This window comes from Patagioenas fasciata, chromosome 1 (genome assembly GCF_037038585.1).
Source record: "Patagioenas fasciata isolate bPatFas1 chromosome 1, bPatFas1.hap1, whole genome shotgun sequence".
NCBI classification, from domain to species: Eukaryota; Metazoa; Chordata; class Aves; order Columbiformes; family Columbidae; genus Patagioenas; species Patagioenas fasciata.
The window spans coordinates 150,234,716-150,251,247 of record NC_092520.1 but is presented as its reverse complement, the minus strand read 5'-3'; the positions used below and the strand labels follow the sequence as shown (position 1 = coordinate 150,251,247).

At 38.3% G+C, this 16,532-nt stretch overlaps 1 protein-coding gene across 18 annotated transcripts in view; it reads right to left on the bottom strand.

Annotated features, from left to right (window-relative positions):
* ERC1 (ELKS/RAB6-interacting/CAST family member 1) overlaps positions 1-16,532 on the bottom strand; it is a 295,118-nt gene that overhangs the window by 96,716 nt on the left and 181,870 nt on the right. For all 18 annotated transcript variants that reach the window (XR_011742041.1, XM_065859918.2, XM_065859923.2 and 15 more), the window contains one exon: positions 7,523-7,683. Coding sequence is in view for 17 of the 18 variants with exons in the window: in XM_065859918.2 (XP_065715990.1) it covers positions 7,523-7,683 (161 nt within the window). In the remaining variant the exon portion in view is untranslated. The remainder of the gene's footprint in view (positions 1-7,522; positions 7,684-16,532) is intronic.

Genomic DNA, 16,532 nt, shown 5'->3' with positions numbered 1-16,532 from the left:
GTATTATTTGGGGAGGAAGGAAAACAAAAAGATATACTGAATATTCGCATACAGTACAAAGACTGTATAGACTGCCAACGACTTGATTCATTTCCCCAATTTTATATACACAACTCCCTCTTGTTATCCTCCAGGATTGCAGGGAAGCAATTACTTGCTTCAGAGGTTATTTCTGTAATTAAAGCAAATTGACCTGACTTTCAAAAAAGGAATTTCTGGTTAACTCCAGAAAATAGTCTGAATTTGGACTTTGCCTTGCCTACACCCTGCAAAGCTAGACTGTTATTTTAAAAACAATAAAAGAATGACTCACATATGCACAGTGGCCATATGAGTGCATGTAACGTTTGAGATTTCCCTCCTTGTGTCTTGAACTATGTTGACGATGTCCGGATGAGATTTACAATGGCTCAAAGCTACTATTGTTCACACTACATTAAATCTACAATATATGCAATGAGATACCATAATATTTTCACTTGGAACTTCTATTAACCCACAACTTGACTATATTTAATGAAATATGTAGTGCTCACAGAGTTGATTTATATGCATCACTATTTACAGTGCACGTTTATAGAAGAGGAAAAAGCACCCTAAGGAACTCACGGTTCTTTTGACTTTACCAGAAAGTAAAAAGTGCCTGATTTGGTTTAGCTCAGTAACACCCCTGGAAGCCCCGGAATCTTATAGCTGGCTTAGGGATGGCGACAGAAATCACTGATGCAGCTGAAACAGCCAGCATAGGAAATGTGCTATTGCTACCAGTCCTGAGCCAAAACACTGCTGTGTATTTTAAAACAAAACTCACAGCCATATTTGTGTTTGTTGTGGATAGAAGTATATAGAAACAATAAAAAAGGGGCATGCTGAAGACCTGAAAATCTGCTTTTGCCGGTGGTGTTCTAGAAATAAGCGGAGTGAAAGATTCATAAACCCAAGGGAATATTACACAAATTCTCTTGAATAGATAACCATCTACTTCTGACAAGACTTCTGAATGTATTTAATTGCACAAAGTATATGTTAAAATACAGTACAAGAAGAGTGTTTTGTACTCAAAAGGCATACAGAATTAGCTAGCAGAAGGCTAGCCCTCAGATCTACCTTATGAGGAATATGTTTTATATACTAGTCAAAATAAAAACATCCCTCTCTCCATTCCTCTTCCACTTTAACACTGGATTAGCTGAGCAATTATTTCTAGAAAGAAAAAAGTATCATTCTGGTTATTCTTTTAGATAAGATGATCTGTACAATATCTAGGTTATGGTAAGGACAGACTTCCTCCAAAACAACACACTTTAGATAGTAAAGAACATGGGGCACTAATGATTTCCAAGAAATTACCTGATGCTGCACCTGCTCTAAGGTTGTTTGCAATAATGAACTTGCAAACTGAGAAAAGACAAGACGGGTGTTCATTCGCTAGTGCTAGGATTGTGTAAGCCTTAAAAAAAATTATGTGTTTCAGTACTCTGTATACATACGTCAAGATCTCTACTGATGACAATTTCATGGTAATTTCTGTAAGAATGCTGTAATCTATTAATAGAAAAGAAAAACATAACAAAACCTGTGTGTTCTTAACACTAAGGCTATATGCTATGTTTTTCACATTTTCACTTGAAAGAGGTCTAATTTCCTTTCGCCATCTAGAAAATCACGTTCCAAGAACCACCTGAGAGATCACTTACACTAAACACGGTCCCCGGAAAACACATCCAGAAGAAAAAAAACATCTCCTGTGAAAAGGCATGGAAACAAGAGCACAGTATAGCTAAATTCTCAGGAAGTGAATGACAGGACCTCCTTTTCCCAGCTCCTCCCTACAACATTAATAGTCTCAGCAATTACTGAGTGGAACAAACCCCTTTAACACCACCTGGTGTATTTTTCAGCAGTTGGTCTTGCTTCCAGGCCTGTCATGGCTCATTAAGATAGTACAGTACTTTCTCTCTGCAAGACTGTTCTTGGGGACCACAGAATTCAAGATAAAATGAGATATGGAGGTTTTATCACAAGAGAGAAGAGGACTGTGACATACTGTGCCAAGATTTTAGCATCTGAAAAAGGCACAGAAGAAAACATTTTTCAAGGCAGGTGAAGAGTAAAAAGAAACCAGTGACAAAAGATAATCAAAACTTCACAATATTTAAAGAAACAGAGGAGACCACAACAATCTAATTTGGTCTGTGCTCATATGGGGTACCTTATTTCCGTAGGCTTTGCTAAAGGTTCAGTTCTTTGCTTTGCAGTTTGTCTTTCCATGAAACTTTGAGATTCAAGTTTAATAGCTGTCTCACCTGTGTGAACCATTTGACTGACCGGTTTTGTACTGCTGCCCGTAAATGGGTTAAGCTTTTCTCCCTATTTCCATGATTCAGGACAACTAGTACGAGGTGCACTGAAGACGAAGCGGCAGCTGTCTCTGATGCTGCCACCACACTGAAGGTCTCAGAGCGCTAAAAGGCTCATTGACAACAGAGGAGGACAGAAAGGATAACAGACCTCATTCCTTAGTTGCCAAGAGAGAGAAACTGCAAAAGAGATTATGTTTTCTCTCAAGCTTTCACCTGAATCAAAACAGAAAAGCAGAAGACACCAAACTTGAAGGTATCTAAGATCTACCGTTACAGTTACGAAAAACCTAATGTTTCATCACAGTGAGGAGAAATGTGGAGGAAAAGAAGAAACAAATTTTCTGGCCCTTCAATAAACTTTAGCCTTAAAAGACACGCAATCTATGTACATGCTGTATTTCAGCTTTCCTATCAGATTCTGTGTGATTCACTTGGAGATTAACAGCAATTCCAAGGTCAGTTTATTTCCAGTTTTTTAAATGTAATGTCTCCTTGTCTGGTATTTAGAAACAGATAATTTTTTCACATTTCAGACTACTGCAACTGAACGTTTTACAACTTAAAGGTCAAAATCTTACTGGATGACCATATATAATTTAAGTAAACGTATATAATTATATATTTTATGCTTGAAAATTGAAAATGACAACACAATGGTAATAGGGTATTTTTGCCTTTATTTTCATGGAAAAAGTCATTTTATAGAAAAAAAATCTAAGCTTGCAGAAGAAAAAAAAGAGACTGATGCTGATGCACTTGCTCAGCTTTGCCCCAGAGAGTAAATCCCACGGACGTGGAGTGCCCCCTGTGGGACTTCAGCTTATTTAGACTCACACAAAGTAATTACAGGGGGTGCTCTGGTACCATTGCTGAAGTCCCATGACGGACTGATTTACCGAGTGCCCCATAGACCTTCTAGACCAGTTGAATGTGATGAAGAGTTTGCTCTGGGCCCAGAAAGCCGTACCTTGCAGATGCAGGGCTAACACATTACTGCCTTGTAGCACTGACAACAACTGCGAAGTGACCTCAAAGTACAGACAGCTGTTTATATATGTAGAACATACACGTACTTCTGCAACTAGGAATCACTTCTCCTATGGAGAACTCATGTTAAATCATAGGCATAAAACATAATTTCCCTAATGACCAAAAAAAAAAATCTTTAATTTCCAAGAAGACAATTTCTGATGAGCAGACAAGTTATCATTGGATGGACATCGATGATCCTTTTTTTTGTTGTTATTCTGGTTCTGTTCACCATTGGTGTACATAACATGAAATATATTTGTCTGGTTAAACTGTTTGCTGTGTTTGAAATTACTTCACACCTCATTTAGGATCAACTGAAATTACTTTTCTGGCAAATAAACTATGTGCCAATTAATCAGTTTCTTTTGGACTACTTTCAATTTCAGCCTCAACCTCATACCTCTAGACAATATTGCCTTATTGCTGAGAGGATGAGCTTTTCAGAATATCAACAACCTCAGCTTCCACTGACTTAAATTTCAGTTGTGAGTGTTCATGTGCATGTGTTTGTATTTTCCTCATCTGACAGCCGGAAAATAAACATGTTGACTTATAAACCATTTAACAAATATTTTCAAGTCACTTGCATATCATGCAAGAAAACTGTAGCAGAGATATGAACCATCTTCCTGCACAGCACTGTCTAGCTTGGCATCTTATTTTTAATAGTCACCATCATGTAGCAATCACGAGGCCTTTCAGCTCTGTGATTAAATCACAAAGGAATACAATAAGCAGCTTCATTAATCTACACAGGCCCAGCTCATCTCTGATCAATGCCTACACTTTTTATCAAATAAAACACTACCTGCGGGATGTATTCATGTAATTAAGAGACTGCTGTGATAAATATTCAAAAGACCACTCATGGAAAATCGCATAAGAAATCAAAAGACATTTTTTGACAGCTTGATTTTGAAACGTAATTTATGTTCTATTATAACAATTCATTCATCTGTAACAACCTTGATTAGTATTAAAGGAAAAAGAGGATAGTAAATTATTCTTGGACAAGCAATAATCTTTCTGTCGTGTGCCAGCAGAATGAAGGATTCCACTCTGAAGCGCCAACTACCTTATGTAAGTCTGCATCCCTTGAATTATAGGGTTAGCAGCAATTGCAATTAGCAAGAGAAGGCATAATTCAGGAAAGGACTGTTGGACAGTTTTCCACGTCTGAAAGAACAGACTGAGAAATGCTCCAACTGGGACTTTTCAGCCCTGAAGCAGATGATTAGGAAGAATCTTCTGGTCCTTCTGACCATAACGGCCTAGTCAAAAAAAATAAATAATCTCTTCTCTACATGCAGACGCAGTGTCTGTTCCCCTTCCCTGTAAGTGCAGTGTCCGCTGCTGCAGTTTTGGCAATTGCATGAGCTCGGCCCCAGATTAGACTGTTTGTGCTCGGTTATTTTCACACACTGCCAAAATTTGCTGACAACACCAGGAGAAAAAAAGGGAAAGGAAAACTGGTGATTTTCAACAGTTTATAACTCAGCTCAGCCTAACCAGGTTTTTATGGGACAAAGAACAGAGATTTCTCTGTAGACAGCACTTTATTCCTGCCTAATTTAAAAGATTTGCTGTGAATGATGGAAACATTAGAACTTCTTAAAGAAAACATAACAAAACAAAAATCCTAGCAGTTCACTAGTATTTTTTTTACAGCAGATCAGGTTCGGTGATATAAATAGAGAGACCATTATCTAGCTCTCTCATAATTATTTACAACAAAGTTTTTTTATAAAGAAAATGAAAATATTAAAGGAAGAGGGCTCCAAAATACATAGCATTTCTTTAAGAAGTGGAATTTCTTCCTTGGAATAATTCGCACTTGAGCTATTCTAGTGCCACAGTATTCCCTATGGAGTGTGACATGATCTTCTCAGGGTTACAGAGTCAGTAGTAAACACAAGTTCTACTCTAAGAAACAGTACTTTAAATATATATTTTCACTAATATAATGTCTAACCACTTCCTACAAAAACCCAGAGGTAACTTTCAGGAGTCCTCTTGTTGCTTTAACACTTTCTTTCAGTCCCTATCTGCAGTCTCCTAAAGCAGCATTTCCTCAGCTTCTTGTGTGCTCCCCTACCACAGTAGCTGACTGCATGGCCTTATACCTTGATCAAATCTCAAATTTAATCAGTGCTGCTTTTGAGCACCTCAAACTTTTCCTAATGATGCATACCCTAAAATGTAGGAAACAATATTGCTTTACTATATCTTTGAGCAATATCTGTACAACAGCTATTTTCATTAAGGATACCCAAACAAGCTACCTGCTTCACAAAATTGACCACTTGTTCTATTACTGTTCTTTTTGAGTTGAAATAGTAGGGAACATGTTAACAACATTAGAAACTTTTTGCAAAACTAGAAAACAGAGATGACAAGAGCGCTGTTTATAAAAGGCATAGGCTGGAAAAGTAGGGCAGTGAAGAATACACTGGAGTTTCTGTATATAAACATATTTAATTTACTGGGAGTCCTCAATGGAGACTTGTTTGCAACAAAAGCTCATGGTGAGGCTGAGTTTTTGAAGTTTGGAACAGCTTTGGCAGCTTTATAGAACTTTAAGACAGACCAGCTATGACTAAAACATGCTCAGCTAGTTAGCTATACAAATGTAATGTTTTTTCCATCTTTCTCTCTATGTGCTGACAGCATTACCATTCTCTCCAGTGTTCTTCTTCCTTCTGAGGTACAATGGATCTACCAGTTTATGCAGTTCCTGATACTATATTTCAGTACAACAACTTTCCAACAATAACTTACTCAGCTAAGAGAGTTCACCATTTAGAAGAAGTATTTATATTAAAGGCTCTAGAGCTACACAATTCAAAATACATTTCAGGATATACTGTACACTACGTGTATATTTTAATGAGAAGGTTTGGCAGAGCAGTTTGGCAGAAGAAAGTACTGCCAAGTGATTGGATATGGGATTTATCTCCAGTTGCTTTGGATTCCCACATCACCTTAAGAGCTATTCTTCCCATCCCCCAACACACCAGCTCTCAAGGCAGTCAAATTTATAGCTCAATAAAATTTTTTATTAAAATAAAAAGTGTGGCTTTTAAGTACTGAAATCTTCCAACTTCCTTATGCTAGGTCTAGATCAGACTGTTGTAGTTGAATATGAAGCTGGGGAGGCTTAGCCCTTCTTTATACAGCACTCCTAAGTTAGAGTTTCAAGATCTAAGCCACCTCTCTTTCCATTTTATAACAGCTGTTTTTCTATCCTTTCATTAAAAAAAAAAAAAAAAAGAAAAGGAAAGAGACTAGCGTAGAAAAGTTAAATAAATAAATAATGGCTCACAAAACCACAGTGGAGGAACCACTGCTGGTCCTGCCAATAAAAATGTTCCTTCTCTTCAGGGCTGGCTAAACAACTGAAAGTGTTTCTAATGAACTGCTGGCAGCACTATCCATCACTGCACTAAATGGATTCATGTCTCCCTAAACTAAGGATAACTATTTATCTATAATGCACAGTCAGAAATTAGGAAGTATTTAAGCCTTAGAAGTCTAATTCCTCGCTTCTCTCCACCTCCTCAAAGCCTGGTGTTATTCAGGCCTCCCCTTGTAAAGACGATGTGAGAAGTCTTACTGATAGAGAACTTCAAACTCAGTACTAATGAATCATCCCCATGAGTTCGAAAAATACTTTAGCAGACCAGACATCTGCAGTCAGATTTTAGCATCACAACCACCTGACATTATGTTAATCTCTTCCCTCTTCCTTTTTTGTCACTTGACACACTGATTTGCACCTTACCTTAAAGCAGATTTTATGCTATTCAAAGCAAGATGGCACATTCATAAGACACACAAAATAATTGAGTCCCAATAGTTGTTTAGGATGTTTGAAGATGCTATTGTGCAAATAATAGTAGTCGATTGCAAACAATCGAAATAAATGTTTTTTAGCTCTAACAAAAGTGTGGAAATCATGTAGGCAATCTGTTGTCAGAAGTCACTTCTGAAAGCTTGATGATTACATAGATAGCTGCTGTCTACAGAGACATATTCATGCAGTGCTTGTTTTTAGAACACCAGGGATCAGAAGACAATTCAGAGATATCAATAAAACACACCTACAGATGGTGAAAAGAAATACTTACTTCATTTCCAGGACTTCCTCCAAATGTTTCCTTCTCTCAGCTCGCAGGTTGGTCAAATGAGTTTCCTTCTCAGCCAAAGACTGTTGTGTAGAAGACAATTTAGCTTTCATTGACTCCAGCTCCTGCTTGACCTTCTCCATGGCCATCATCAGCTCTTCTACCTAAAGCATTTTTGGGGAAGACAGAAAGAGAGAAAAGTAGTGTAATGTGATCAGCTGGAACTTACTAAATGTCACAACTAAATTGGAGCCCAAAGGTTACCAGTGCATGTACACTGCGTAACACTTCTGCAGACTGGAAGAATGATCTAGTGCTGTTGACCCTTGATTGAAGCAACATTACAGTCTGTGAATTAACATAGCCTGGCCACTGGAATGTTACCATTACAATAACAAAGTACAAATCTTCAACTCTTCCATATCACTATTTTAGAAAATGTACCATAAGGATAAAAGGATGACCTGTATATATTACAGTTGGCCCACAAAAATTATAGCTATTAAATGGAATACACTGATAATACACCAAAAGGATAAAAAACTTTCTCTGTGAGGGATGCCTGAAGAGGAACTACATATACACTTTAAGAATGATGGTTAAGTTTCCAAAACAAGGAGAGGACTGGGTTCCCATGAAGATGTAACGCTACTTCCCTCATAATATCTGCTGAACAATGCTTATTGGCATGTTCTGTGATTTAGCAACATAAAAACCATAAAGTTGCTGATGGCAGGCAAGTACAGAAGAACAAGGCTCACATCTCTGGCAAATGGGAAGGGTTCAAAATTAAAATGACTGTAAATTCTAGCATAGATATTACACAGATTAACATAGTAATATTTTATTTGGCATTTGGAGCAGGTTCTCAGCTAAAATTTATCATTAATTAGCATGCAAAACCACAATAAATGTTCAAGTGTATCTACAAGCAATATACAAAAATCTCTGCATAATCTTTTAATAATTTTATAATAATGCTTGATGGCACGTATTACTTTCATTTACTTCTTCCATATACATTTTCTCTTTCTATCACAACCAAGTGTTCATAAACAATGTTATAATGTGCCTCAAATGTGAGAAACTCAGATGCTACTATTGCACATACTCAAACATTTGTATAAATTTAGTATGACAATACAGCACTGCATTGCATTTATATTCCTGCATAACAATCAACTTGTGCTCCATCCTGGAAGTGAATTACTGAAATTATATTAAGCTCAGTTTCTACTGAAGTTTTTACAAAGTGAGTTGGGCACATCACTTGCTACGTAGGTGCTGGAAGACGGAATGTATGGAACATACTACCCCTTGCTTTAATAAATCCTGTACTCCTAAAGGCAGAGCTAATGACTCATGATAAACACAGATAACAAGATTGGTTTTCATCCTGCATCAGTGACAGAACAAGAAACATTGCAGTTCAGAATTAGCAGCTTTATAAAAATTTAGCGTGGACATTATGCAGTGTTTACTGCAGAAAGCCTAAGTACTTCCACTCAAATGAAGCTGACAACAAGCAGCAACAAATTAAGAAAAATTTTAAATACACAATTATAAAAAACTATTCAAAATGTACAGCCAAGAATTCATCCAGTAATCAGCAGACCAAAGGAGAATTTCAGTGACACATAATCCAGACTGGCTAACATGCATATAATAACGGAAGTTTTCCTGTCTTATTAGTGTTTAGTGGACAAAACAAGATCAGAAACTCTGACAATTTTTAAAACACAGAGAAAACTCCATAAAATAAAATAGAGAAATATATCAGGAAAGAATTAAAAGAAAAGAAACCAGAAGAAATAATGAATAGGAAAAATACTATTAGGATGAAAAATGATGCCTGGAAAGAGAAAAACAGCAACATGCTGGGGAAGTGAAGGTGTACTAGTGTATCGCCTTCGAGTATATTAACTTCTGCTCCCCTTGGTTGGATCAGAATTACCCACACAAGCATTTTCCTTTAAACTGAGAAGAAAATAGACATGCCAACTACAAAACTTGCTCCTTATAAGTGAAAACAACCTCAAACAAAAGATCCCCAGACCAACTGTATCAATCAAAACAGCTTGTGTCAATCTGTCAGTTGCCAAGACAAAACGATCTTTGAAGTAACATCTTTTCCACAATCAGGTTTGAAAGATTTCTGACAGCTTTCATTCCATTCCCAGTCATCAAGGTTTGTGATGCTAACACTGAAGGACTGGTTTGGTTGACGCAGATCTGTAGCGTAACAACTCTGTGATGTTAAGACGACACGAGGAGGTTGGAGGCTGAGGCTCCTAGGGCTGGGTGGAAAGACCTAACTCTGCAGGACTACTTTGTAGTAGTGGTTATTGCAAGTACTTAACCTTTTTCTCATTGCTCTGTTTGCTAATTCTTTTAATTCTAGGGTTATATTCTGTATTTTTGCAGGTTAACAGAAAACTGATCTATCCTGTATTAGGAATGGCTGGAATGCAAGTGGCTTTTAAACTGTGCCAACAACTCAGTTTACGAAACTGTCAGCACCTTCCTCCCTCTCCAGCAAGTACCATTTGTCATGCGATTTACTTAAGACAAAATTCACCGAAATAGTGATGACTGTATTCACAATAAAGACTTCATTGTTCGGATTCATCAAGTTATAGATATTCCATGGGACCATTTCAATTAAACTTCTGCAAAACAAAATGTTTTATTTGGCAGCTTATGAATCTTATTGCAGACCTGTCTGTATATGTCCCAGTAAGCAGTCCTGTGAGAAACGATACAGGAATATTCACTGGAAGCAAACTGCTTGCAAAGCACATTTAATTTAGCCTATACAAAAAACTCCAAATCTACCCTTGATTTCCCCCCTCCACCCCCGGGAGCAGCTAATTATATAATAAAGAAAAAATACTTGCCAAGAACCAGAGTTCTTGGCATGTTGAGACTTTTTCAGAGACATGCTGTTGACATTTTCAATTTAACTGCAGGTAAGCTTGTGCCCTGTCAGAAAGTTTCCATTTCAGAAGGTGTAAAGAATACCTCTTGCTTCTCTTTTCTCTCTGCTCAAATGCTAGTATATAAAGTAGAGTGTATCTTTGACTATCTGTGATTTATCCATGATTTGGTTCCCTGTAGACAGGCCTGAAAGACCTTCATGTATTCTGAGCAAGTTGGATCTGCAGAGAACTTAAATGGAGACTATTTTTTCATTGTTTTTAGGCCTTAAGTGACCTGACCAGGTGAGAGCTTATCTCTAAGGAAGAACATGAAGCTGAATGAAGTTTCCATTGGAGGAGAGAGTTCCCGAGATTCTGAAAAAACTATGTGAAAGAAGGCAAACTATGTCAATCAGATCAGTAAGGGATTCACAGCAGCAGAAAAGGGAAATGTCAATATAGGACAAATTTTTTACGTAGTATTACATCTCCCTAGAAAGCATAAAAGCAAGGTGGAGAGAAAAGGAAATACCACAAAGGAAGGGTGTCTACCATGTCAATGGCAGCCTGTAAAGAAATAGAAGAAATTATGTAACACCAAAATAATGAAGCCCTTTTCAGGAGGATATCTACTGTCTTAACCTCCCTGCTCCTACAAACTCTGACTTCAGGCCCCTCTGAGGCAACTGTACACCAGAAAACAGGCTGTTGCACAGACATACAGTTACCACAGTATCTCCAAGTATGTGGTGTTCGCATTAAGCTTTTCTGGCCATTGGGTAATATGAAGCCATGGACTCCAAAGAGCTTAGTCAAGTTCCCCAAAAGTCAATATAAAGACAGTAAAATCGAGAAAGGGATTGGATGTGCAAAATATTAACAAGGCTGGGGATCCTACCAGCTCCTGTAGCAGCTCCTGCAAAGTTTAATGATGATCAGCATAGGCAAGTTCAAATTCCCACCTCTTATATGAGGAGAACTAATGCAATACTGAAAACTTTTGAGATACAGTTATATTTCAGGCCAGGAAGTAGGCTACATCAACTGATGTGGTTGTTATTGGTTGCCTCTTAAATTCAGAGCCTAAGGACTTCAATACCTAAGGCAAATCCAGACAGGCAAGCTAACTAAAGCAGCCTCGGGGTCACCAAATGCTTCAGAGTCTTTAAATTACAACGTAGTGGCAGATACCTTTTTCTTCCCATTGTGAACTTCTTCCTCAGTGATGAAGGTTCACCTGAAGAGAACTTTTCTACTGCACAGAAAACTGAAAAAGGCTTCCATAGCCCTCTCAGCAAGATAGTTCTGGAGCTTAATTTTCCACTTACGTCTTTTTGGAGAAGCAGAGCAATTTTGGATCATCATCCAAGCAACAAATGCATAATGAATACTGGGAACATGATGTATTACAATTCACTACAGTACTACTGTGCAAATACAAAGAAGCAACGGGCAAAGTCATCAAAATGGAAAAAAAAAAAGAGCAAAATACCATGCAGTTGAAAAAACACTTGCAGGGGCAGAGGATCTATTCTGAGATGGTGACCTAAGCAATCTATCTTTATATACTATGTGCATATAAAAAATGAGGAAAAGGCTAAAGGAGGCCCTCCACAGGCACTGTAAAGGAAAACTTCCTAGTCTTAAGTGACAGGATATGAGTGCATCAATAGTTCAAATGTATATGCCTGGCTTAAGTAATATTTATTAAGGACAGCACATCACTGGTACGCTATAAAAAATGTTTTATATTGATGTTAGATAAGGCTTTTTCCCATCCATAGATTTACAATCTTTGCAGAAGAGACTGCATTTCTCTCTGTTATTCATTGTTTCATAGAATGGTGTGGGTTGGAAAGGACCTTTAAATATCACCTAGCCCAACCCTCCTGCCATGGGCAGGAATGTCTTCCACTAGACATGGTGGCCCAAAGTTCCATCCAATCTGATCTTGAACACTTCCAATGAGGGGGCATCCACAACTTCTCCGGGCAACTTGTCCCAGTATCTCACCATGCTCATTGAAAAGAATTTCTTCCTCAAGTCCAGTCTAAACTTAGACCTCTTTCAGTTTAAAACCATTGTTCCTTGTCCTGTCACGACAGACCTTTGTAAAAAGTCTCTCTGTCTTCCCTATAAGTCTCTTTTACATATTGAAAGGTGGCAATTAAGTCTTTCGAGACCCTTCTCTTCTCCAGGCTGAAAAACTCAAATTATCAGCCTTTTGTGGCACTCCTCTGAACCTGCTCTAAGAGGTCCATGTCTTTCTTATGCTGGGGGCTCCACAGTTGGATGCAGTACCTCAGGTGGGTTCCCACCAGAGCAGAGAGGGAGAATCATCTCGCTCGATCTGTGGCCATGTTTCTTTTTATGCAGCCCAAGATACGTTTGGCTTTCCGGGTTGCAAGGGCACATTGCCAGCCCATGTCTGATTTTTCATCCACGAGTATCCCCAAGTTCTTCTCCACAGGACTGTTCTCAATCTATTAATTCCCCAGTCTGTATTGACATTGGGTATTGCCTTGAACCAGGTGCAGGCCATCGCATTTGGTCTTGTTGAACTTTGTGAGGTTTTTTCACTGATTCAGCTAAAGTTTCAACCATCCAGATGGTCCAAGGTATCTGTTAGTCTTGTTAGTTTTCCTTCCTCATTTTTTTCTTTTTCTTTTGATAAAGCACAAAAGGTTGCATATTGGTCCACAATTGGAAGTCTCAAAGGGAATTACAAAGTGACTTGACTATTACACTACGAACTCTGCTCCTAAGCTGAAGATACAGTACTTTAGGTGCAGCAATACGTGGGAGACTTTTAATTTAATGTTTAATTACATGCCTGAAAACAGACACATTTTTATGTTTCTGATTGAAGGAAAGAAACAGTATTTCTTTCAATATACATCCAGACAGACTGGACTACGGGATGTGTGTTTATACTCATTATTTTGTCTCAAAACTTCCAAGCGGAATATAAAATGATGACATTTTAGAGAACACAAATTTCAATACAAACAAGACATTTTCAATGATCATTGTATAAACCAGCCACTAGAGATCTTATTTTCAAAACCACCTTAGCAGGCAAACTTGTATATTTAAAATTACTGGCTTTCTAAACACAGACCTTTCCTTTATAAACAAGAAATCAGCATTACATGACACAATGTACTAGAAATCTGTACTTTTGCTCAAAATAAATTAGGCCAGCAAAACAAAAGAACTTGCAATTACAAGTCAGTAGTAAGAACACTACAAGGACTGAAAAAAATGATTAACATTTCTCAGAGTGTCACTCACTCTCTCAGAGGACAGTCTCCTACTTTTCTACAGCTCTTGAGTTTTTAAAGTACTTTTCATTTCACTGTGTACGTTACTGAAATGATAAAGGGACTGCAAATTTCTGCATTATCTTTTACTTCGTTGAACTGATTACACTGCAGGACAGAGAGAAGGAAAAGAAATAGACATGAAAAGAAAGACAAAGACAAGAGTTCTGGCTCCATGCAAATGTGTTTGGATCCCAGAAAAATTTCCCAGAACAGATGTTAAGACATGGAAAAAGCACAGGCCAGACTTGGGACTTAAGTATGTAATTTAACTGCCTCAAGTAACATATTACAGGGGAAAAGCATTGAGTCTGACATAACTTGAATTGCCAGCAGGACCAGATGGTTTGCTTAAATCACAAGCTAATAAACCTTTACACAAAATAAGAGGGAAATGAATTATGGTTTCATCATAGCCCCATTTTCGTCAAAGCAGTAGGGTGGCTTTAGGTATGCTTAAATACTATATCCAAGATGCTTAACTAAACTCTTGGCTATTTGAATTAAGGGAACAACTTTCACATCCTTATAGATATTAGGAAAGCTCCCAGGCATAGCTTTTTGAGAGCTAAAAATATCAGAGGAAAATCAGACAAATAAGTAAGCCTTAACAAGAAAAATCTTCTCCCCCGCCCTCATCCTGATAAAAATAAAATGTAATTTCTGGTTTGGAAGGACAGCCCTCCACTAAGAAAAGAGCTGAAAGCTCTGCCGAGCTGCCAGCAGAAGGGTATAAAGCAGACTGGCTCTGCCCCACCACACCGAGCAGAGCTCCAGCTCTGATTCAAGCCCCAGCTCTGATTCAAGCACCTCTTACTCACCACAGGTGTACGAGGATCCATGTGCCTGTATGAGGCCAGAGGAATGCACCATGGCTGCTGGCTTCTCTAATGAGACATCACTAATCCTGCTGAAGTAGATATATAAGGGGTTGAGATCCTTTACCTTCATTTTTGTTCTGGCAGGCACTGTAAAGATACACTAGGGTGAACAGATGTTCACCTAAAGCAGAGCTGTCAAAACCATTTTCACCAGGGGTCACACCAGCCTGGCGGTTACCTTCCAAGGGCTGAATGTAATTTTAGGACTGTATAAATATAGTCCTAAAAACAGGTCGGTGTGGCCCCCGGTGAAAATGAATTTGACACCCTGACCTAAAGAGAGCGGTTTTCCCTATGCTATACATATCACCCTATCTAACTGCTACATTTGTTCTGTTTGGTCACTGCTAATGAACATTGCCACAGGATCCTGTACAGACAAGTGAAAAACTTTTTCTTCACACGTTGGAATTCCTTATTTGCAGATCATACCTAAAGACACTTAGAAATAAACACAGCAGAATACTGTGCAACAATTAAGATGTTTCTATACGTCACGTTTACCTCCATCTCAAAGAAGACGCCAGATTTACAGCACACCTTTTGCCAGAGTCAGCTGTGTGTAACATTAGAGGACTGTGGCAGACTCTGCACAGGGAAGAGTATTTTGTTCACAATATAGAGGGGAGTTAGTGTCAAAGCTGTGAAAATGGCTGGTGGATTACCAGTTCTCCAGAGAAAAGGCAGGGTCTTCTGTTCTTCTTAATATACAGCAGTAATTTTAGGAATGAACGTTGTGTTACTTTACATTAGTGTGTGGCTTTCTTAAGTCTGTGTGCCTTTGGTTTTTAGGTTGTTAGGGTTTTGCACATTCAGCATCCCTGATAAAATCCAGTGTTTCTGTGGCTTAACAGAACTGGTGCCACCCTCCCATTCTTACATTATTAATTGGCAAAAGGAGAGGAGCATGATAAAGAGAGGGAACAAAAGACCATGGTCTGAAAAGCTGCAGGATAGCTGCATTTTCTTATCACAGTGAAAGTGAGATACTTAGCTGATGTCTCTTGTTTCCACGAGTTGGTCTCGCAATGAAGACTTTCATTCTAAAAAAAGTATCTGATAATGAAGAGGAGTTAATGCTCCATGTTGCTCTTTACTGTCTCCACTGATGGTTGTAAGCCACGCAAAGCACTAACATTTGACCAGATGATATCTGACATTACAATGTTACTCCTGCAGAACTCGCAGAAACAGAAATACAGGAGTGTTTGTCAAGGAGTGTGTTACTTGAGCATCAGTCATGAGCTTTTTGCTCATACTCTGAGAGTACCAAGCTCTTGTATGAAGGAGGGGGAATCCAAATTCACAGATGTTTGGAAAAGGGAAAACTCCTGAGCCACCAGACTTCAGGACTGAACAAGTCACAGCTGTGTCCCGTTAGGATGTTTGGAGGTAGCTTTGACAGTTGTATCTCCTAAATGAGGGCCATAAGCCATATAAATAAGCAACAGCCTACTGCTGAGACAAGAGCTCTTGAGAAGGAAGCAATAACTGTCTCTGCTTAACACATACAAAATATTTGAGTCAGGCCCGGAAAAACTGAATTCTGATTTCTACTGAGGACAGACAGCTGTTGTAGTCTCTGGTATCTGAAAACTATAACAAGTTACAATTTTATTCCTGCATTTCCCTCAAGTGGAACCATTAACAAATGCAGTATTCTCGTTATACTTTTTAACCCCTGCAAGCATACCAAAGGAAGCTATCCTGTTTTATTTTACATGGCTGTATACTCTTAGGAAACCATCTTGTGTTTATCTTCTGTGGCTAGCAATTAATCTTTTCAGCTCCTTGGGAACACAGCAGCAATCACTACTTCAAGGGATAACAAACAATTCAAGGGACAACAATCCTGGAAAAAAACAGGATTTTGATCACCATTTAAAAATCT